General features: G+C 43.0%; 1 protein-coding gene across 5 annotated transcripts in view; it reads left to right on the forward strand.

The window, feature by feature from the left end:
* Positions 1-25,100, forward strand: part of LOC144594492 (uncharacterized) — a 78,746-nt gene that overhangs the window by 46,403 nt on the left and 7,243 nt on the right. For 3 of the 5 annotated variants that reach the window (XM_078401054.1, XM_078401055.1, XM_078401058.1), the window contains exon 3: positions 10,690-10,780. In XM_078401054.1, coding sequence (XP_078257180.1) covers positions 10,690-10,780 — 91 coding nt within the window. Of the gene's footprint in view, positions 1-10,689; positions 10,781-16,685; positions 16,758-25,100 lie in introns of all 5 variants that reach the window. The other 2 variants (XM_078401056.1, XM_078401057.1) reach the window with 1 other exon arrangement.

The raw sequence follows: 25,100 nt of genomic DNA on the forward strand, positions 1-25,100 counted from the left end.
ATGGTGTACGCCCATGCCCATGTTAGACCTCCCAAAAAGCAGCATTTTGTTTATTGGGATTAAATTCCATCTGCTGTTGCTACACCTAACATAGCAGTGGATTTCGAAACAAAAACATGCTGGAAGAACTAAGCCAATCGAGCAGCATCTGTGAAAAGAGAAACTGGTTAAGTAGAGCCTTCAGCTGCAAGTAAGAATGTAATTGTTCTGCTTCAGTACGCATGATGATGAAAGACTCTTGAGAACAGGGAAGCAAGGTTTATATAACAGGTTGGGAGAGGATGGCAGATTGGACATAAATGACTGGAATCAGGTAAAATGATGGAACAATCAAAGAGTCAAACTCTTTGCTGGTAATGTGATGTCTGACTATCGTCTGACCTACTGAAACAAGGGCAGAGCAGAATATAAAAGGAAAGAGATGGGGGAAGTTACCCAGTGTTTGGTATTGAATTCCACAGGCTGTAATGTGCCAGGATGCGGGGGAAAAAGGTGTTGCTTGAGCTTGTATTGCGGATTAATGTAACAGTGCAGGTGGACATGGGAAGAGTGGCGAATTAAAATGGCAGGCACTAACTCTGCCCTGTGCTTGAGCATCCCACACTTTTGCACCAGAGAGGGAGACAGTGTATAATTCCCAAACCCATTTTCAGTTGCAACCATGGAAATTACTGCCAGCTCTTACAATCAAATTCCTCTTTCACTGTAGCCCTCTTCACCCCTTCTCATTCAATATTCAATCTTATCCAATGATTGCATTACCTCAACCTTTTCATTGTAGTTAAAGCATGATTTGATCTGATATTTGGGCTTGGTCTGGATTCCATTGATATTCATGTTAATAAAAGTTCTTATTAACATGATTTTATTCTTCTTATTGAGTCCACATCACAAGATTAGAAATTGTTCATCCAGAGCTGAACACACTTCTCAGCACCTGCAAATAATGGCTTCTAGCGCATCTTGTGCGTAATAATAATAATAATAATAATAATAATAAGCATTTATTTTATATAGCGCCTTTCCAGAAGCTCAAAGCGCTTTACAAAAACAATCATAACATAAAAACAAACAGACAAACTATCCTAACAGAGAAGCGGCGAATAAACAGCGCCAGCGTCCTCTCACGTCAGGGTCAGGCAGTAGACAACAAAAAGCACAGGACACACAGATACAATTTTTACACAAACAGCCATCACAGTGATTGCTCTAGGCACACCCTCACTGTGATGGAAGGCAAAGAAAAGTCTTATCTCCTCCTCATTCTTCTCCCGTGGTGCCACGAGGTGATCGAGGCTCCCAACTTTTTGAAGCCCCCACCGGGCGATGGAAAGTCCCAGGGCGAAGCCGAGCAGGCCGATGAAGGTCCTGAGCCCCCACCGTGCGATGGAAAGTCCCAGGGCCGAGCCGAGCCGAGCAGGCCGATGAAGGTCCTGAGCCCCCACCGGGCGATGGAAAGTGCTGCGGCCGAGCCACGCAGGGCGATGAAGGGCCTGCGAGCGGGTCGATCGTACCTCGCGCTTCGGGGCGGTCGAAGCTGCTACGGCTGGAGCTCCCAAAAGCCGGTCGCCAGCCAGGGACCTGCGAGCTCCCGATGTTGCGGTCTGCAGGGACCACGGCCGAAGCCTCCGAGATGGTAAGTCCAGGCCCTGCGACCGGAGTCTTCAAGGTCGATCCGAGCTGGAGGCCGCCGACTCCACGATGTTAGGCCGTAGCGCGAACGGAGATACGACACGGTAAAGGTCGCATCTCGGTTGAGGAGGAGATTAGAAAAAAGGTTCCCCCCACCACCCCCCCACATACACAGAGTTAAAAATAGAACAAAACATACATTAAATGATGACAATAGACAAAAAAACAAAAAAAAGACAGAGAGACTGCCGGTGAGCTGCAGCTGCAGAACAAACAGGGCCGCAACATGAACGCCCTTTCCTTGGCCCCATGATTTTATTAACAAAGCATTTATTGTTCATTTAATTGATGCTTAAGTCTCAAATTGACAATAATAAAATGTAATTAGAATTTTGACATTGGCGTTTAATGGCGACGAGGCATTTTCAGATTCTGTAGTTGAATGCAAATCTAAGCCAAACCGGAAGTTATTCCTGTATTTGTTTTTCAAGTGATGGAAACAGTTTCCAAGTCAAATAATTTGTTACATCCAAAAGTGTGGCTTCTCTTCCTCGGCCTAACTCTCGTTGTCCATTTCTGTAGAAAACCACAAGCATAGTCAGAATTAAAACGTGCTTAATGCATGTGGTGGTGTATCCAATTTGATATCTTTACCATAAAGAATTACTGGAAGGGTTGCTCAAGTTGAGGATGTATATAATGTTTTTCGTAGAATATTTTCTTGCAGAAGATGTTGAACAGCCTGCCTGGTAACTCTTAAACTGTAGTTTAGTTTCCTATCCTACTTGTACATATCCCTGCTTCTTGAGCATTTTTGTCTCATTTGTAAACTTTGATGCAATTTCTGAAGGCAGAATTTGCATGAAAAATTTTGCCCTTTACCATTGGAGCAACTTCTTGCCCGTTGTCCCCTTCAAGTATTGCAAAAAAGACTCTTGGACTATCTTTAATCGAACATTACTATACTTTATATTGGACAAAGTTTTTCCCCTTAATCATGTGTCTGTATACTGTGGATGGCTCTATTGTAATCATGTATAGTTTTCAGCTGACTGACCGATGTGCAACAAATGCTTTTCACTGCACCTCGGTACACGTGACACTAAACATAATTTCTCCAGTTGTGAATATTGTTGGGTGCACCTTCTACTGGCCACCCCTGCACCAAGCAGGTCCAGGTATCTTGCCATTTGGACCATTCCGGGTGTGTGGCAAGTGCTTTTTTTCCAGGCCTGTATCTGAAGTGAGCAAGTGATAGCAGCCACTGGGGAGGTTGTCAATGAAGCTAGATGACCACTATTCTTAATTGGATATTGGTTCTGTATACCAATATTTCTTGTGCTTGGGACCACTCTGTTATTTTGCATGCATGAAGATGTCGCTACTTTTAGCCAGAGTGTTTCCCCACTTGTTGGCAGAAGGACAAAGATGGAGAAAACCCATTGGTGGAGCTGCTGCCGTACAGCATCAGAGATCCGCATTGAATCCTGGCCATGGGTGCTGTCTGTACGGAGTTTTTCCATTCTCCCTATGACCATGTGTGTTTTCTCTGGGTGCTCCAGTTTCCAAAGACATGCACACTCTAGGGGACAATTACACTTATACCAAGTATAGAAACATAGAAACATAGAAAATAGGTGCAGGAGTAGGCCATTCGGCCCTTCGAGCCTTCGAGCCTGCACCGCCATTCAATATGATCATGGCTGATCACTCAGCTCAGTAGCCTGTACCTGCCTTCTCTCCATACCCCCTGATCCCTTTAGCAAAAAGGGCCACATCTAACTCCCTCTTAAATATAGCCAATGAACTGGCCTCAACTACCTTCTGTGGCAGAGAATTCCACAGACTCACCACTCTCTGTGTGAAGAAAGGTTTTCTCATCTCGGTCCTAAAAGACTTCCCCCTTATCCTTAAGCTGTGACCCCTGGTTCTGGACTCCCCCAACATCGGGAACAATCTTCCCGCATCTAGCCTCTCCAACCCCTTAAGAATTTTACAACCCAAGCCAAGTAACCTACAAACCTGTGCATCTTTGGAGCGTGGGAGGAAACCGAAGATCTCGGAGAAACCCATGCAGTCACGGGGAGAGCGTACAAAGTCACGAGGAGAACGTACAAACTCTGTGCAGACAGCACCCGTAGTCGGAATCGAACCCGCATCTCTGGCTCTGCAAGCGCTGTAAGGCAGCAACTCTACTGCTGTGCCGCCACCACTCTGAATGAATGATGCTTTATTGTCGCATGTACCTAAGTAGAGTGAAATGCTTTGTTTTACATACAACAAAGGCAATGCACAAGTGTCGCCATGTGTCTGGTGCCGACAAAAGACTCTCTGCAAGACTCTGTGCATTTACCCGATCTATTCCTCTCATGATTTTGTGCGTTTTTTTTTAAACTGCTGATCGCAGTTGGGGAAAAAGTATCCCTGGATCTGGAGTTATGCACTTTCACAGTTCTGAACCTCTTACCTGATGGGGAAAGGGGAGAAAAGGGAGTGACCTCATGAGGTCACTCACGGGATGAGACTTGTCCATGATTCTTCTGGTCCTAGGATTCGGAGAAGAGGTAGATCTGGGAGGAGATTATAAAGTTGCGACCAGTGCACATGATCCTTGTGCCGCACTTGTGACTGTCTACCCATGTATCACACTCATTAGATTAACTGGCTTTGTGACTATCACCTATTTAATTGAGCTAGGAAGGCATGAAGACAATTGCACAAAACTTCATTGCGGCTTGGTTATCCGTGAGTGAACATGTTAGGCAGTGTAGACTTTCAGATTCCCACTGTCGTTTCCGTAGACCTTCCAACAGGTAGCAACTTGAGCCCTAGCTATGCCTGCCTCTTTGTCGGGTACATCGAACAATCCCTGTTCCGGACGTACACTGGCCCCATCCCCGAACTCTACCTCCGCTACATCGACGACTGCATTGGTGCTACCTCTTGTACCCATGCAGAACTCACTGACTTCATACACTTCACTTCCAATTTCCATCCTGCCCTTAAATATACTTGGACTATCTCTGATATCTCCTTCCCGTTTCTGGACCTCACCATCTCCACCACAGGAGACAGACTAGTGACTGACATCTACTATAAACCCACTGACTCGCACAGCTATCTGGACCACACTTCTTCCCACCCGGTCCCCTGCAAAAAGTCTATCCCCTACTCCCAATTCCTCCTTCTACGCCGCATCTGCGCCCGGGATGAGGTGTTTCACACTAGGGCGTCAGATGTCCTCATTCTTCAGGAAACGGGGCTTCCCCTCTTCCATTATAGATGGGGCTCTCACTAGGGTCTCTTCTACATCCTGCAGCTCCGCTCTTGCTCCCCCTCTCCCCACTCGTAACAAGGACAGAATCCCCCTCGTTCTCACCTTCCACCCAATCAGCCAGCGTATCCAACAAATCATCCTCCAACATTTCCGTCACCTACAACAGGACCTCACTACTGGCCACATCTTCCCATCCCCTTCCCTTTCTGCGTTCTGCAGAGACCGTTCCCTCCATAACTCCCTGGTCCACTCGTCCCTTCCTACCCAAACCACCCCATCCCCGGGCACTTTCCCCAGCAACCGCAGGAGATGCGACACCTGTCCCTTTACCTCCCCCCTCAACTCCATCCAAGGACCCAAACAGTCTTTCCAGGTGAGACAGAGGTTCACCTGCACCTCCTCCAACCTCATCTATTGCATCCGCTGCTCTAGATGTCAACTTCTTTACATCGGCGAAACCAAGCGCTGGCTCGGCGATCGCTTCGCTCAACACCTTCACTCAGTCCGCCTTAACCAACCTGATCTCACGGTGGCTGAGCACTTCAACTCCCCCTCCCACTCCCAGTCTGACCTTTCTGTCATGGGCCTCCGCAGGTGCCATAGTGAGGCCCACCGGAAATTGGAGGAACAGCACCTCATATTTCGCTTGGGCAGCTTGCAACCCAGCGGTATGAACATTGAATTCTCCAACTTTAGATAGTTCCTCTGCCCCTCTCTTCCCCCCCCCCCTTCCCAGTTCTCCCTCTGACTTCCTGTCTCCACCTATATCCTTCCTTTGTCCCGCCCCCCTGACATCAGTCTGAAGAAAGGTCTCGACCCAAAACGTCACCCATTCCTTCTCTCCTGAGATGCTGCCAGACCTGTTGAGTTACTCCAGCATTTTGTGAATAAATAGCAAAATGTGGTTGATTCTTATCTGCTTTAGGAAATACTCTGTCAAACCATTCTTGGCTTTACTGCTACATTGAAACCAGAAAGGCAGAGAGAGGACCCTACATCGAGCTAAGCACCGAATTTCGATATGGTGGCTAGTTTAGTTTAACGTGGAAACAGGCCCTTCAGTCTTGAGTCCGCCCCGGTCACCCTGTACACTAGCACTATCCTACACACGAGGGACAATTTACAATTTTACCATAGTCAATTAACCAACAAACCTGTGTCTTTGGCATGTGGGAGAAAACCCATGGGGAGAACATACAAACTACATATGGACAGCACCCATAGTCAGGATTGAACATGGGTCTCTGGCACTGTAAGGCAGCAACTTTACACTGTACCACCTTGCCACCCTAGATGACCTTGTCTCTAACATCTAAAGTACTGGTGTTCGACATGGGAAGAAACAACTGAGGCCAATTGAGCAATAGCCTGAATGTTGTCCTCTACCATAACCTTACAGATGGCATATTGGGATTATCCAGTAGTCTTGGGTATATTTTGTCCCAACAGCAAGATATTACCATGGGTAGATGGGGATTGACTGTCAGACATTAATGCTAGACATAATTGCAATTGGCATCAAGTCAAACAATGGCAAGGAAGCCTGATTGGCCCTCAGCTGCTGAATGTAGATGAATTCTTGGGAGGAGACTGATAATATCTAGGGCATGAGAGTTCATTATCCATCAAGATTGACTTGATAGAATCGCCATGAAGCCAGTTGAGTCCAATGGATGTGGCAACCAGATTTGGTATTTGGATAGAGGATGCTTACAGATAAACTGTTGACTTTCCTTTATCTACCTGACAGAATTCCTTTTGATTATCCATTCTTAAAGATTTCTGTGCCATTGCCTGGTGCTTGCATTGTATTTTAGACTTTAGAGATACAGATCAGATACAGATGCTTCAGCCCACCAAGTCCATGCTGAACAGTGATCACCCTGTACACTAGCACTATCCTACACATACTAGGGACAATTTTCAATTTTACCAAAACCAATTAACCTACAAACCTGCATGTCTGGAGTGCGAGAGGAAACTGGAGTACCCGGAGAAAACCCACAAGGTCGCAGGGAGAAAGTTTTTCGGACATCACCTGTAGTCAGGATTGATTCCAGGTCTCTGATGCTGTAAGGCAGCAACTGCACCACTGTGCTCTTGAGAACGGATGCACGGAACTTGACAACTCGAACTGGCGATTCATTGGGCGCAATGGTCCATAAGCAGCTGAACTGCACACCATCACAAATTGCTCCTTGATCTCTCTTCTATCAAATAGTGATGGAAGATATAACTGTCAATTCTATTGAGTAGTACTTAATAACTTGCTCCTTTTTTGTTGCTGCTACCGTTTGGCTCCATGCGTTATCACAACCTTGGTCCAAATTGGAGCAGAGCTGAATTCCAGAGGCAAGGGTGACTATCTGTGGTTGTTTTGTTGCTCTACCTAAATTGCGTGTTTCCTTCAGCATTGAGTACATCTTCATCAGCTGCTGCAGTCCTTTTGGTGAAGATGGCAAATGTTGGCCTTTTAAGCCAGGCCCCAGATCTTGGAAAAATGAATTTGGGTCTTGCTGTAAATGGCTCTGACCAAAGAATAGTGAAGCAAGCTGGTGACTGACTTCTATCATGCCTTGACAAATTACTTTTTGGATTGAGTGGTTATATTTCAGTCTACAAAAACAAAATGTATCTCCCCTTCATCCATAAATGTCAGTAAATTTAGTTGCTAAAATTAGGTTAACAAATAGTTTGTATTCATGGCTATCCTTTAAAACCCAATAATTGGGCTTGGAGGCTGTTGCAGGGAGTGGAGAATTTAGATGCCTCTCAATTGGGCATTGTTAAACAAACGCAAAATCAATGGAGTAGAAAACTATAATGTGCATATCATTTTGATTACCGTTTCAGTCAAGCATAATCTAACTTTAGTGAACACATTTTAATTTGAGCTGTCATGACTCGTGCAGAGTAATTTGGGTATACAAATGCAGGCCTTTTCTCACCTCATATTTCTCCCCTCTGCCCCCAATCCTTCAATCTGAAGACGAGTTCTGTCTTGAAATATCACTTATTCCTTTTCTCCAGAGGTACTGCCTGACCCGAGTTACTCCAGCATTTTTCTCTATTTTCATTATAAACTAGCATCTGTAGTTCCTTACTATCCATTAGCTCAAAGCAGCTAACTTCTCGCTTTAGAATTGGTTCCTTGTTTGCTTGGTTCACATCAGGTGCTGCATATTGGTCCTCTCTCTCATTAACTTTGTGCGAATTAAATTTGATGCCTAATTTGGAGGGTGTTTATGTTCCCTACAGCCTGTAGTTAACTCTCGGCCTACTTGTTGGATTTAAAAGGATGATGCTGAATATAAACTAATATAATTTTAACAGCTAAGGATACTGAAGTTTGTGGTAGGAAGGAGAGAGGTTTGGCTTTGCAAACTCTTTTGGGGGAGCGAATTTAAAACGTAAGTGTTTCCACTGGCCATCAAACACAAGCCAAATTATAAATATCAAGGTACAAAAATGGATGCATCATGGAAACTGGCTATTTAGCTTGCCGACGATCAATCGCCCATTCACACCAGTTCTGTTATTCAACTCCCTGCGCACTAGTAGTAATTGGATGTCAATTAACCTACAAATCTGCACTTTTTTGGGATGTGGGAGGAAACTCAGTCACAGGAAGAATGTGCAAATTCCGCGTTGAATCTGGGTCTTTGGTACGGAGGCAGTGGCACTAGCAGGTATTTATTTGTTCAATCTAAAATTGTTTTGACTGCCAACTATTTTGTATAAAGATTGAGGCCAACTGGAAAAATGCCCTTTTGCCATTCCGAACCATTTGGTGTTTTCAATTTTAGTTTGAAACTGACTACATTTGGCTTTTGCCCTCTATCCTTGAGGGGCAAGGATAAAATGAATGCTTGCTCTTTTTCCCCAGAGTAGATGATTCTAAAACTAGAGGACCTAGGCTTAAGGTGAGACAGAAGAAGTTTAAGAGGATTTCGAGGGCAACCTTTTGACTTGAGAGGTGGTCTGTATCTGGAATGTGCTGCCAGAGGAAGTTAGAGTAGCAGATCCCAATATGGCTTTGAAAAGACATTTGGACAGGTTTATGGAAGGGTTTTAAGGGCAATGGGACTAGCCCAGCATGCCAACCAAGTAACAAATGCTGTGTTGAAGTGTCCATGCTACTGAACTGTGCACGTGGTCACCTGACTGGTTTTCCACTCAGCAGATTGTTTGGGTACATTTTGTTGTCTGGATAAGGAGTGAAATGTACCTTAAGCCAAGGTTTTATTGGCATTGAATCGTTTGAACGTTTTTGGGTATGAGAAGGAACTTTTGAAATGAGTGTAATGGTGAAATGTAGCATTAGTGGCGAATCCACGAGGTAATGTCAAAACATTTCGGCCTTGGCACCTCATGAAATATTAAACTGCTAAATTTGTGCTTTGAACATAAATTTTATTTGGGGTCACCTAATAATAGAAAATCTTAACGGCACAGCAACGGGTCCTTTGGCCACAATGTCCATGCTGAACATGATGCAAGTTAAACTAATCTCCCCTGTCCACACATGACCCATATTTCTCCATTCCCTGCATATCCATGTACCTATCTTAAAGCTGCTTAAAAGCCACTATTAAAATAGAAACATAGAAAATAGGTGCAGGAGAAGGCCATTCGGCCCTTCGAGCCAGCACCGCCATTCATTGTGATCTTGGCCCAATCAATACCCCGTGCCTGCCTTCTCCCCATATCCCTTGATTCCACTAGCCCCTAGAGCTCTATTTAACTCTCTCTTAAATCCATCCAGTGATTTGGCTTCCACTGCCCTCTGTGGCAGAGAATTCCACAAATTCACAACTCTCTGGGTGAAAATGTTTTTTCTCACCTTAGTTTTAAATGACCTCCCCTTTATTCTAAGACTGTGGCCCCTGGTTCTGGACTCGCCCAACATTGGGAACATTTTTTCTTCATCTAGCTTGTCCAGTCCTTTTATAATTTTATATTTCTATAAGATCCCCTCTCATCCTTCTAAACTCCAGTGAATACAAGCCTAGTCTTTTCAATCTTTCCTCGTATGTCAGTCCCACCATCCCAGAGATCAATCTCATGAACCTACGCTGCACTGCCTCAATTAAAAGAATGTCCTTCCTCAAATTAGGAGACCAAAACTGCACACAATGCTCCAGATGTGGTCTTACCAGGGCCCTATACAACTGCAGAAGAACCTCTTTACTCCTATACTGAAATCCTCTTGCTATGAAGGCCAACATTCCATTAGCTTTCTTCACTGCCTGCTGTACCTGCACGTCAACTTTCAGTGACTGGTGTACAAGGACACCCAGGTCTCGCTGGACCTCGCCCTTGCCTAACCTAACTCCATTGAAATAATAAAATTGTATCTTCCTCCACCACCAGCCCCAGCAGCATGTTCTAGGCACCCACCACCCTATGTAATTCTCATTTGCTTGGGATAGCTGAGGCTTTAAGATATAGCTCATTTGGTATTTTCTTGGACAGTGTGAATGTGTATTTTTTGGGGGGGATAAGAGTTTGTATGTTTTGCATGTGAGGAGTTTATGTTCTCCGGATGACCACATGGGTTTTTTGCAGGATGCTCCGGTTTCCTCCCACATCCCAAAGACGTGTAGATTGTGGATTAATTGGGTTCTGTAGATTCTCCCTGGTCTATAAGATGGAGCTGGTGCACGGATGATCGATGGCTAGGTGATCGATGATCGATGATTGATTCTAGTGTAGGCTAGAAGGCCTGTTTTTGTGCTGTATCTCAAAACTAAACTAACTGTAATTTATTTTTCTTGCAGATGACCTAGTTGATGAGTACCGTCCTGGTAAGATTCGACACAGTAGCTACGAGAAAACATTGACTAAAGAACAACTGGAGGAGGAACAGCGGTATGTCAACTGAGCAAAATCAGAGTTCACATCAAATGTAAAAACCTTGCCTTCTCAAAAGAAAAGTTAAAATACTGAACTCGGAAAGTTTTCTTGACTACTTTACAGTCCTAAAGTTGTTTTTCACTGAAGCTATAGAAAATTTGCTCCGCTATAATTATGTATTTGGAGCCTGCCAATCTGCCAAGTGGCACTTTGGTGACAAGCTGTGGAAAGACTTTGGCAATGGTAATTGTTGGGGCTTTTAATATAAAAACCACACTGGGGTCATTAAGATCTTTATGGCGAATCTCCATTGCACAAAGATGTGCAGCGTTAAGTATTTAAAAGCAGTTGATGGGCAAGACTGCATGGCAAGGGCTAAACCATAATGAGAAATGAGTGAAGCTAGAATGTCATTCACTTGATTAATTTGTTTTTCCACCTTTTCTATAATGAATGGCATGAATAAGTTGGGTAGTGTATAGAAAGTTAAAGTGAAATTGGTGTTCTTGAGTGTATAATCATTACTTTTAGTTGTGTTCTGTAAATTATACTTGCTCTGAATTTGATTTCTCCTTGACTTGTGGAACTGAACTGCTTTAAGCACAAAGCAGATTTGAGTTGTTTCTGTGCTTTTTGGGGATTTTCTGCAAATTGATATAGGATAGAGTTTGGAGTTTGTTAAATATCGAAGCTACATGCAAAGTTTTTCCTCAAAAGTATTTTAGTCGGCCTTGGATTTGATGGAGCATTTGAGTGAATGTGGTGAACTTTATAGAAAAGTTATTTTGCTTTTCTATATAATGAACGGATTACCCAATCACTTCACTTATCCACAATATTTTCCTTCCAGTGCTCTTGTATTCAATTGCCTTTTATGCCATGGACTGGCATAACGATAAAATTCATAAGTTCAAGGAACAGAATTTGGCCATTTGGCTCAACATAGTCTACTGCCATTCAGTCATGGCTGATCTGTCTTTCCCCCTCAACCCCAATCTCCTTCCTTCTCCCTTGACATGCACACTAATCAAGAATCTGGCAATCTGCGCCTTAAATATCCATTGACTTGCCTTCCAGAGCAGTCTGTGGCAAAGTTGCTTTGCTATAAATGTACAGTAATTTATGGAATAAGTTAAACATCCTGAATAAACTCTACAGAGTAGAAAACACATACAGAACGGAGGAAGAAAGTGAATTGTATAATTTCACATGCAGTGCAAGTATTTGGTCCCTTTCTAAATTGTGATATGGTGCTTCCAAAAGCTTATGTATATGCATTCAATTTTCTCAAAGCACAACATGAAAGGTGTAACCTGTTGCAATGCAGTTGCTGGGACCTCAAATTACCTCATTTGTGCTGACTCTTCCAGTCTTGCATGTATTCAAAGCCCAATATCCCTGTTCTTGGTGTTGATATGTGCCCCAAATCCAACATCCAAATTAAAACATCCATATGGTTCAATCTACACTCTAACCTGCCAATTATCTTGCATGAACTCCATTTTAGTTGATGTTTGAGTGCTCTTCACCAGTGCTTGAGTTTTGGTGATGCTTCCCTGCACCTACTCTGTGTCAACTAACGATCACCCCATGCACAAGCACTATCCTACACACTAGAGGCAATTTACCATATTTTAACAAAGCCAATTAACCTACACACCTGTACATCTTTGGAGTGTCTTGTGTGGGTACTGTTCTATGTTCTAATACAAAGTTGTATTTGAGTTGACTTGATTTCCTACACTTCTGATGCCAGCAAATTCACTTATTTTGTCATGATGAAAGTAGTTGTGGACATTTTGTTTGGTTTGATCCCATATATACTTTGTGCAAACAGCAGGGATTTCTGTGCAGCACAGAGGTTTAACCAATTTGTTGAACAACTTGGGATTTCAAGCTTAAATACTGGGGTCACATTTGAAGACTAGACTTGAATAAACCAAGCTTGCTCTGGGGATGGACTGTTTATAAGCTTTGTATAATTCGGGCAGCTCAAATTGCAACAGGGAAAGTATGTTGACTCTGATTTCTCTGAAGAGCTGATGTTTTGAAATGCTTTTTTTTTTTGTGGCATTGAAGTAAACACTTAATTAAATTGCTTATGTAATTTGGATGTTCAAATCAGCACCACTGCAATTGGAACTTATAATACTGGAATTAAGAGCTTACTGGAATTTCAAATTGTAAGTTAAACTACATCTCTTCGTACAAATGTTTCAGCAACATGATCACAAATATACTTTATGTAAGCAATTGGAGTAAAATGTTAAACTCATTTTCATTGCTAGATTGGCCATTTATATACGCATATTGATATGCAGGGACTGAAGGGATATGGATCATGTGTAAGCAGAGGAGGTTAGTTAGTAAGCAGAGGAGGTTATTGTGTTCGACACAAACCAGTTTCTGTGCTGTACTGTTCACTGTTCGCGCAGCCAGTTAACATTTTCAGTGGCAGCATTGATTCAATGTTTTTTTGTGTGGAAATTATCTTCTGCCCTGTTGGCCCTGTCCCAATGCTGCCCAATCTAGAGTTTGGTGCGTCTAGAGGAAATGGATAGAGATCAAATTAGCTCATTTGTGAACTTCCTGATGTGGTGGTGGTGGTGGGTGGCTACTCGCTTGGGTGGAAGGTTACTGGGAGATGTAGGAAGCAATGTTTGAGGTTGCAATTATGCCATTGAATTACAGAGCAGGCATGAGGGGTTGAATGATATGGGTGGCAAAGTGGAGCAGCTGTAGAGTTGCTCCCTTACAACCCCAGAGACCCGGGTTCAACCCTGACTACGGGTGCTGTCTGTACACAGTTTGTATGTTCTCCCTGTGACTTTTTTCTAGGTGCTCTGGTTTAGTCCCACATTCCAAAGACTTGCAGGTTTGTTGGTTAATTGGCTTTGGTAAAATTGTCCCTCGTGAAGAGGATAGTGCTAGTGTGCGGGGATCAATGTTCAGCACGGACTCGGTGGGCTGAAGGGCCTGTTTCTGCGCTGTAAAGTCTGAACGCTTGCTCCAACATGGCAGATTAGTTGTTTAGTTTTATTATTGTCACATGTCCAGAGGTACAGTGAAAAGCTTTTTTTTGCATGCTATGCAATAGGATATACCATACATGAATACAATAAAGTCAAACTCCAGCAGGTTAGATCAAAGTAGGGGTGAAGAGATGCAAAGTACCAAATTAGTTGTCGGCGTTATAGCACATCAGTTCTGTAGTGTCACAGTCTGATATCCCTGATTGGGTGGAGGCAAATTGGGCAGTGGAAGCTGAGGGGACGGTAGATTTGGGGACGGTGTTGGTGGAGTGGGCCACTGGAGGCCCTACAGCAGCCATGGGATCGTGTAGATCGGGTGCCTCTGGAGGCCCCACAGAGGTCGGGCAAGCATGCGGAACGAACACTGCCTGCAGCGGCAGAGCAGCATTGAAGGGGATCGACAATATCATCCGGCCAGGCTGAACTTGCAACTCCGACCCAGTGCCGCCAATGGGCCTTTATGACCAAGTTAAGACTATTAACATTTTTCACACCTTTCAACTTGAATAATACAAGATGGTGCTGTAAATGTGATGATTCTTGTGTACTGCCTCTGTAATCTACTATTCTTATACTTGTGTATGATTGTTTATGTATAGTGAGATTTTTTTTGCTGAACCATCCAAAAAGGAGTTATGCTGCACCTAGGTACATATGACAATAAAGTACCTTTGACCCATTGTGTATGGATGGGTCAGAAGCCTGATGATGGTTCAATTGTTTCTTTATTACTTATACCAAGGTACATTGAAATACTTTTTTGCATATAGATCAGCAAGACTACCACCATACATGAGCATAATTCCCCAGGTAGTACAGAACAGTCCACTGAATCCATATGTAATAGTCGCCATTTTACAGTCCCAGTTGCAGCTGGCCACAAAGGCCCGTCCCAGCCATTGCCTCCATTCCAGTAGTCCCTCTCCCACACTCACTTCAGGCCTTGTTCCCCGGGGGGCACCTCTCACAGCCAACCTTGAGGGCATGGAAGTTAAGACCCTCAGTTCTTCTTACCAAGCCTTTCGTCTAGCATCTGTTGCCGTTGCCCTCCATTCTTCTCCCCGATTCTCGGTCTTCAAGGGCTGGGCTCGGCAATTTCCCTCGCCAGGCGGGTTCCTGGTTCCAAGGCAGGAGAGCGAGGCCTGTTATTGGGATGTGGCCGTGGCTTGCCAGGAGAAGAGGCAAATAAGCTGTTCCTGAGTCTGGTGGTGCACGCTTTCAAACTTCTGTATTTTCTACTGAATGGGAGCAGGAGGAATGAATGGATGGGAAAGGTATTTGATTATGTTGGCTGCTTTCCTGAGGCAGTGTGAAATGGAGATGGAGTAAAGTTCATCGGTATGTGTGACAGACCATGCAATTGAAGGTATGTGCAGGCCATTCTGGGTAACCATCAGATTTTATTATGTAGAAAATAGGCTTAAGGATGTTTGTAGAGACATCCTTATGCCTATTTTGTAAGTTGGAAAAAATAGTTGGGGGGGGGGGGAAGAAGAGGAGAGAATTAATAGGAACCTGATGGGTAACCTTTTCACAAAAAGGGGGTGGGTGTATGGAATAAGCTGCCGGAGGAGGCAGGCAGGTGCTATCACAATGTTTAAGAAACATATTCAGGTACATGGATAGGACGGGTTTGGAGGCATATGGGCAGGTGTGACTAGTGTAGATCTGTGGAATTCTCTGCCTCAGAAGGCAGTGGAGGCCAATTCTCTGAATGCATTCAAGAGAAAGCTAGATAGAACTCTTAAGGATAGCGGAGTCAGGGGGTATGGGGAGAAGGCAGGAACTGGATACTGATTGAGAATGATCAGCCATGATCACATTGAATGGTGGTGCTGGCTCGAAGGGCCGAGTGGCCTACTCCTGCACCTATTGTCTATTGTCTATTGACATGTTGGGCTGAAAGCCCTGTTTCCACACTGTATGACTCTGGCTCTGATTTATCGGGACTTTTATTAGTTGATGTTGGGCAGTATAGTAAATGTCCTTAAAATTGCAGTGCACTTCCGGCTCCCCTTAGGCTTGCTTGTAGATCTCAACCATGACATCAAGCCTAGCTATATTATCCAAAATACACTGTATTCAGCCAATTCAGTGGATGTGCAGCACTTGAGTTGAACACAATTTATCCTCTGCATGACATGTGGGTAGAGTCACTAATTAGAGACAGTTTACCCACACAATCTTAAAAATACTAACTCCAACAAAAATGGGTTAGCCATCCAGACTGTGGCTTTACCAAATTAGCTCCTGGTATTTATCTATTGGTCACAAGGGACTGTCTAAAAGAAGTGAAAGGTGCTTGAGAACTTACTGAACAGAAACACTGAGGGCCTGACGTAGCAGTCACGTTGCTATTTGACTTTGTATCTGAAATTGTGCAGGCACTTGAAACCTCAGCAGATAGTCTGACTTTTCTCTTGCCAACCAATGCCAACTTGGACAGTTGAGAATCATTCTAACTTCACCATTAGTGCCATTGATGCACATTTTGACATTGCTGATTAGACGATTGAACTGATTTAAATCATGACGGTTGCTTTTGATTTGGTTTTGTGTTGCAAGTGTTGGCGATATCGGCATAGAGCTTTAAAGATTAATGAATGCTTTTCCCAACCTCATTGAAATATCAATTACTGGAAAGTACCATTTGCTTGCTGATACAGCTCCCATTGATTTTTAGCTTGCATTTCTAGATCAAAATAGCTCCATTTGGCTTTATAATGTATAAATGCCACTGCTGTTCTTAGGTTGCTTTACTTTTTGCGCTCAATGTTGCTTCTGTTATTGAATGTTAGAGCCATTATTGGTTTTACTTGTATTTAACTTTGCTGTGCTGCTTTTTCTTTTGAGCTTTGCCAATCTTTATTCCTAACCTTTCATTGCAGGGTTGAGTTAACCCCTGACCTCACCTCCGTCTAGGTTCTAGGCCCGATGACAATTTGTGTAACGGTGTTTTGGTAAGGCTTGTCTATTTTCAGTATGCCCCTTGCATGTTAGTCCTCCACATCATAACATTCCCCCTGTCTGTTATTCCTGAACTATTGCCTGCCTTGTAACTTAACCCTGTTTATCTGAACCTTTTTAAACCTGTATTAACTGGTCACAAATGAACAGAAAATCTAAATCTGTAAAGGTTCAATGAAAAATAACAAATGGTAGTTAAGCCTGAACCCTATTCATGCAAATGACCATTCAATGCAAGCTTTAAAAGGTCCAATCCATTGTAATTGTGTGGATGTTTAATGGGAACTAAAATTCCTTGTACATGTTGGCTAAATGTAATGTGGCAGGTATCTGTGGGGATGTTCCTCGTTGCTAGCCCACCTCCTGTAGTATTTGTGTTGCCTTTAACTTGCCTTCACCAGTACTTCCAATTCAGTCTTCCTTTTGTACAAATGCCAAATTCATTCCATATTCCAGTAGACTTTAGAGATCACCTGGTGCACTAGCACGAGACTACACACAGTATACGATTTACAAAAGACGATTAACCTACAAAGCAATGTTTGTTTGATTTTTAACTCTTGCATCTACTTTTTCTTTCCAGTTTTGTCCTTTCCCACCCCGTACAGTGCACATACACCTCTGCCTCCATTCCCCAACCAAACATGCACCAGCTCACGATTGAGGTTAGAATGTGACCAGTTCCCTAACTGGCCTTGTTTTGGCTGCAATTGCGTAAGCATATTTGTGGCATGCTTTTTTATGTTCAAGCTTATTTCTTATAAATTGAGCTATTTAATGCAAGGTATTTGTTTCACTGCTGTTTGACTTTATGGTTGCATTTGTCTCATTGTGATAGAAATAAAGCTGTTGGCTTGTAACTCACTAATGGTGAAGTTGACCATTTGATTGAAGAAGGGTTCAGACCCATCCTTTTTCTCCAGAGATGTTGCCTGACCTGCTGAGGTTACTCCAGCGCTTTGTCTATCTTGACCATTTGACTGCTTGATCTGTTCAGTTTAAGGTCATAGCAATCTCTGATCTTGCTCTCTGGATCGATCTTCTGATTAATGGCATTCTTTACAATCATGGATTTGAAAGCTTGCGACTTGAACACCAGTACTCAATCCCTTTATTTACCACCTGCCTTCTGCTTGGTTCCAATTTTTCTTTAATGTGAGAAAAGTACTAGCTTTTGACTAGCATTTTTCCCCATTTTCTTGAACAAGACAGTAATTGAAAAAAAGAACCAAGCACATTATCTCCTATTAACTGAAGGCTTGTGGTTTCATTGTGGTACAAAATTGTGTTTTGCATACTTTGAATATTTCTGTCGGACCCACTGCTGCTTTGCCACAATTTGCAAAGTGATGCATCTCCTCAACCATATCAGTGGTGCACAGACATGTGTCAGAACAAAGTACGTGAAGGCCATGAACCTTGATCTGAGTGTTGTGGCTAGAAGATTAACGATATCTTCTAGCCAGTACACATTGCCCATTATCGTGACATGATCTAGAGAAACAATCCTGGCCATAATTACCTAAAGGGCTTGACATACTCTTTCCCAGAACATAGAAACATAAACATAGAAAATAGGTGCAGGAGGAGGCCATTTGGCCCTTCGAGCCAGCATCGCCATTCATTGTGATCATGGCTGATCATCCACAATCAGTAATCCGTGCCTGCCTTCTCCCCATATCCCTTGATTCCACTGGCCCCTAGAGCTCAATCTAACTCTCTTTTAAATTCATCCAGTAAATTGGCCTCTACTGCCTTCTGTGGCAGAGAATTCCACAAATTCACAACTCTGGGTGAAAACGTTTTTTTTTTTTAGAAAGAGAAACCGTAGGGTGTGCAGTAACCATAATCAAGATTGTGATAGGACCTGTATTGACTTGGTTGGATCGCCATGGCCTTATCAATGTAGTTGCAAAAGGCATCTACAGATTTCAACTAGTAGATAAACAGTTAGATGTTAGTGAGTGTGGTCAAGAGTTAAAGGATACAGAATCCGCTCCTCATCCTCTGACCTCAACAGTCAATTTGTTCATCTGCAACTCGTTAATATGTTCTAGTATTGCACTCATGATTTGGAAATCATGAGTTAAAATTAAACCTCTGTAGAAATGACTCCGGAATTAAATATGCATTAAAATATAACTCTTGTACTGCTTCACTACTTGGAAGTATCTCCTAGGTTGGGAAGGGTGGTCTCTCAAAATAGTGATTATTCACAGTAAACTAATTCAGAAAAGCGACTATGGTGGTGAAATGAATTAGTCTCTGAAATGGAGCCTGATCCAGTAAAATCTCCCAAGTGCAGGTACTAGTAGATACTTATAACAGACGGGGCTTAAACATTTAGACTTGGTATTCTAAGAAAAGTCACGACGTTAATTAGTCTCTAAGATTGCTCCTAATGTGTAGGGAGTGGACAGGAAAAAGTGTGATAATGTAGAGCTACTATCAATGGGTGATTATTGGTTAGCATGGGCTTGGTTTCGAAGGACCTGTTTCCATGCTCTATAAAAAATATCATTGCATGCTATCTCCAGCAGGTTTGTCTGCTCTTGATCACTTTCTCGGCAAGTTGTCTTAAGGTTTCACACCACAGCTGATCTATTTATTGAACACACTAACGAGCTGTATTTCAGTTGTAGAAAGATGCAGTTGAGTGATTTTTTTTTCCTTCCCCAAACTTGCTGAGAACCTGGCTGTCTGTAATCCAGTAATTTTAGCTGTATTGTGAAGACTTGCTGCAGGAGTTGTTGGATGAATAATCTTTATTTCCACTTGCGGGGACTTACTGAATACAGTACTTGGTGGAAAACAACACTCCAGTGAAGTACTTGAGGGAGCAAACAGTGAATATAAATGTGAGAACTTGTATTTAACGTTCCAAGAAATCCAGTTTTAAATTGCAAATGTTTCCCAGTATGCACAATGAGGAGAGCTTGTATTTGGAGCCATTTGCCTGCCTAGCCGTCTTCTCATCTGTAACCAGGCTAAGCTTTGAGTGATTTTTTTAAATGTATAGTGTATATATCTGCAATGTACTGGAATACCACCAAATATTAAAAACTACATTTTTCAAGAAATATGTCCATAAGTTATAGGAGCAGAATGAGGCCATTTGCCCACAAAGTCTATTCCATGGCTCATCTATCTTTCCCTCTCAACCCTATTCTCCTGTCTTCTCCCCATAACTCCTGATATCTGTACTAACCAAGAATCTGTCAATCTCTGCCTGAAAAATATCCATTGACTTGGCCTTCACAATCGCCTTCAGCAATGAATTCCACAGATTCACCATCCTCTGACTAAAGAAGTTCCTCCTTGTCTCCTTTCTAAAGATACATCCCTTCATTCTGAGGCTATGGCCTCTGGTACTAGACTCTCCCACTAGTGGACCATCCTCTCCACATCCTCTCTATCCAGGCCTTTGTTCAAAGTTAAACAAGTAACATTGTTTAAAATTAGGCAGCAATATGTTAACTTAAACCAAGCCTTTTTGAAAATATTGGTTAACGAGCTCACTTTTTAAAGCACTTTAGCTCTGCCCGCTATGAACTTTGAATGGATTGTTGTCTGAATTTTGTTTAATAAGATTGCACAATAAAATGAATTAGTCTTCTCTGGGGCCAAAGGAGATTTTAAGTTGTTTAAAGAAATTACACCAATTATCTTCATTTAATCTAGCCATTCACTAGTGACCGTTAAACTCAAGACTCCATGGTTTCCAAGATGTGCATGATAAGATCAGAAGACATGGGAACAAATTAAGCCATTCAGTCCATCGTGTCTGCTCCGCATTCAGACATGGCTGAACATTTTACTGGTTATCCCCATTCTCCTGCCTTGTAACCCTTGACACCATTATAATCAAGAACCTATCAATCTCCGTTTTAAAAATACCCAATGATTTAGCCTCCAACGTCGTCTGTGACAATGATTTCCAGATTTGCCACACTCCGGCTAAAATTCCTCTCCATCTTCATTCTAAAGGCATGTCTCTTTATTCTGAGGCTGTGCCCTCTGGTCTGAGACTCACCCATTACTGGAAACACCTTCCCCACATCCACTCTATCTAGGCCTTTCATTATTCAAGAATTACTCAACTAACCAGAAGCAATAGCTTCAACATTAAGTATTCTGGTTCAAATTAACCTTTGGCTCATATTTGTACTGTGTTTTGTTTTAAGTGGCTTGCCTATCTTTCCACGTGTGCATGTTTTTAAAGGTAAAACTTGAAACCTCCTGACATGCCTTTGAAATAGTAAAGGCATGTGTAAATGTGACCCTTTGTACATAAGGGAGGTAAGTGTTCTGTCACCTCTTGCTTTTCTTGAAGTTTTGCAGTGGTTTTCAGGGCTGCTCGGAATTGGCATTGAACAATTGCACTTTGCACTCATCCGGACTAGATAACGAATCAAACAATTTTTGTTGCCCTTCCTGTTTGCATTGTTGCTGGCCAGTTCTGCCTCAATCTTATCAATGGGTAGTATTAACTGTTTCTACAAGGGCAACACAGTGGTACAGCTGGTAGAGCTGCTGCCTCACAGCGCCAGAGACCAGGGTTCGATCTTGACCGCCTGTTGTCTGTGTGGAGATTGCACGTGTGCTCCAGTTTCCTCCCGCATCCTGAAGATGCACGGGTTTGTAAGTTAATTGGCCTCTGTAAACTGCCCCAGGTGTGTTGGGAATGGATGAGAAAGTGGGATAACATAGAACTAGTGTGAACAGGTGGTCAATGATCGGCGTGGGCTGAAGTGCCTATTTCCATGCTGACTCTTACAATCAATACACAGACACATTTATCTGCTGGCTATTTCCAATTTATCCATTATCTTTAACAGCGCTCATAAATCTGGCATGCATCTGTAACCTGGCAACCTTGGCTTCAGCCTATCAGAATTACTAACTTTGCTCTTTCACCTTTGGCTTCCAAGCCACTTGTAATGAAGGTTTAGTTTAGAGATACAGCATGGAAACAGGTTCTTTGGCCCACCAAGTCCAGGCTGACCAACGATCCTCGTACACTAGCACTGCCCTAATCACTAGGGACAAAGCCAATCAACCAACAACAAACCTGCATGTCTTTGGACTGTGAGAGGAAGCCAGCACACCAAGAGAAAACCCATGTGGTCACAAGGAGTACACACAAACTTTGCACAGACAGCACCTAGGTTCATGATCAAACCTAGGTCTCTGGCGCTGTAAGGCAGCAACTCTACCCGTGCGCCACTGCCATGCAAGGTTCTAGGATATTAGACCTTGACTGTTTCTCCTTCCCAAATATCCACGGCATTATAGATTAATTCACAAATATAGTCATTTTTAAATGTCATGGATTAAATTGTCCAACACGCACTGCAGCAGAGTTTACCCAATCCATTTAGAGCGGCACAGAGAAACTAAGCTCTTTCTCATGGGCTGTGCTAACATGCAGAGAGAGATTGAATGACTCGGGTTATTGGCATGTGCATGAATGTAGTGGGATGTTGGAAGAATGCAACAGCATCATAGGCACAGCATGGACTTTGTAAACGATGCCAAACCATGGCCTCTCGTGCATGTGGGCTCAGTAGACCATTTCTGTGCACTTGTTAATCAAGAATTGTGTGTATTGCAATATTCTACTTAACTGTTTGAATGAAAAAGAATTTCACTGTTGGCACTTTGCACATGTGATGATAAAAGCACCATTAATTCTGGCAACACGCACATAATAGTCTGAAGAAGGGTTACGACCCAAAACATCACCTGTTCCTTTCCTCCAGTGATGCTGCCTGACCTGTTGCGTTACTCCAGCACTCTCTATCTTGGGTATAAATCAGCATCTGCAGTTCCTTCCTATACAAATTGTACATGCATACTCAAGACTTTGCAAGAAAAGACAAATGCAAAACATAATTGGAAAAGCAGTCCGTGGTAGTGCAAGAACTGGTCCGTTGTGTTCTGTTTCTGAGGTGGGCTTAGGGTTGTTCAAGAACCTGGCAGTTGTGGAAAAGTAACTGTTTCTGATCCTGGTGGTGTGGAACTTCAAGTTTCTATACCTCCTGACTGATGGTGTTTTTGTCTCTGCTTGAGTCATAGTGGGGGATAAGGGTTGTTGTCCCCACTGACCAAGCATTCATTGATACTATTCCCTTTTCTGTTCATCTGCACCAACTCCTAAATTCTCTACCACGCGTCTACCTTACGAGAATCTGTAGGATAACAAAATAGCCTGCAAACTCCTAGTTGTGCACTGTAGAAGGAAGGTAAAGTATCTGGAGAAAACGTACAATCAGCGAATGCACCAGACCCTGAAGTCCGAATTCAATCATGTTTGCTGGAGTTGGGGCAGAATTTCTGCCACATGTCACCCACAGCTAGACACAAAATGCTGGTGTAACTCAGTGGGTCAGGCAGCATCCCTGGAAGAAAAATAATGGGTGATGTTTCAGGTCGGGAACCTTCTTCAGTCTGAGGAATGGTCCCAACCTGAAACATCACTCATCCTTTTTCTCCATAGATGTGGTATGACCGCTGAGTCGGTGCAGAGTTTTGCCTCTATCTTTGGTATCAACCAGCACCTGCAGTTCTGTGTTTCTGCTATCCTAGGCCTAGTCTGGATAAGAGTTCCTTCATTTTGAATTTGTAGAAAATCAACTTTACTTAAGTCTATTGCTTCATTTGTTGGCTTGCACTCTCTATCAGATGTTTCTCTTTACCCAAACAAAAATCATCTGCTATATAACATCAGGTATCTTTTGTATCCTTTCTATCCTCAATGATAAATGGTAACTTGGTTCTACACTGTTTGCAGATTCCCAAACATTGCCTAGTCTTTTCACTTAAGTGCTGCCTGATGTGTTTTAATCTGTATGTCTGGTGAGCTTGCTGAAAATTTCTTATACTGAAAGGCTCCTCGGAAATTCTTGTTTACTTGCTTGTATAATTTGGCGTGGAGCCTGGGTTTGTATCATTAAATTTTCCTGAGTACTGAGTTTGGAACTCTGAACCAACACCACCTTTGTAACTAAGGTCCACATGCTTCAGGATATGTAGTTCTTTGCTGCTTTAGAGCAAATTCCAATACATTTTAGGGCAACACAGTGGCGCAGCAGTGGAGTTGCTGCCTTCCAGTGCCAGAGACCCGGGTTTGATCCTGATTATGGGTGCTGTTTTTACGTTCGCCCTGTGACCTTGTGGGTTTTCTCCGAGTGCTCAGGTTTCCTCCCACACTTCAAGGACGTACGGGCTTGTAGGTTAATTGGTTTTTCTATATCATCCCTTGTGTGGAGGATAGAACTGATGTTCGGATGATTACTGGTTGGCACTGACTCTGGGTCAAAGGGCCTGTTTTTATGCTGTATCTCTAATTTGAAAAAAAAAATTGTGCTATTATTAATTGGTTGAATCTGTGAATTTAAGGTGAATGAGCAGAAAATTAAAACGTGGGATTAGTGCGAATGGATGCTTGGTCAGTGTGGACTTGGTGGATTTAATGGCCCATTTTCACACCAGCACCTGTGAAGAGCCAAGAAAACCATCAGCCAGGAGGTGCAGAAGCCTGAAGTCTCACGCCACCAGGTTCAGGACAATTTCCTACAACCATCGAGTTCTTGAACTGGCCTGCGTGACTTTAATTTTTACCTCGGAAAAAGAACACGACAGAGCGGAAAAGAGTGAAAGGATTGAATAAATATTGCTGTAGAAATCCAGGTTGATGGTAATGTTTCTGTCACTGTCATCCTTGGGGCAAAACGTTGAACACATGGAATTTGAAATGTGTTTATGGTTCAGAGATCTCCGCTTCCAGCTGCAGTCAATCTTTTCAAAAGCAGCGTCTAGTCAATTTACATAATTTTCTTGGCAGCCGTGACTCTACAGGGATTCATAAAGGAAGTAGTTCAGTGCAGTTCTGTACAAAAAATGATGTGTAACTCTGCACAATTTCAGATGCTCATTTTGGGGGGAGGAAATGAGCTGCAGATGCCAAGATTGTGTTGCTGTTATAAATACGTGGAGCTGTCTGACTTCCACAAGGGAAAGATATGAGGATATAATATTCTGAGGATTGGTGGTGAAGTCTATTTTTAGACTTTAGAGGTGCAGTGCGGAAACAGGCCCTTTGGCCCATCAAGTCCATGCTGATCATCGAATACACCAGCACTATCCTACACACTAGGGAGAATTTACAGAAACCATTTAACCTGCAAACCTGAATGTCTTTGGAGTGTGGGAGGAAACCAGAGCACCTGGAGAAAACCTACTCGGCCACAAGGAGAATGTACAAACTTCATACAGACAGCATCTGTAGTCAGGATCTGTCTCTGGGTCTCTGGCGCTGTAAGGCAGCATCTCTA

Source organism: Rhinoraja longicauda, chromosome 6 (assembly GCF_053455715.1).
Source record: "Rhinoraja longicauda isolate Sanriku21f chromosome 6, sRhiLon1.1, whole genome shotgun sequence".
Taxonomy (NCBI): Eukaryota; Metazoa; Chordata; class Chondrichthyes; order Rajiformes; family Arhynchobatidae; genus Rhinoraja; species Rhinoraja longicauda.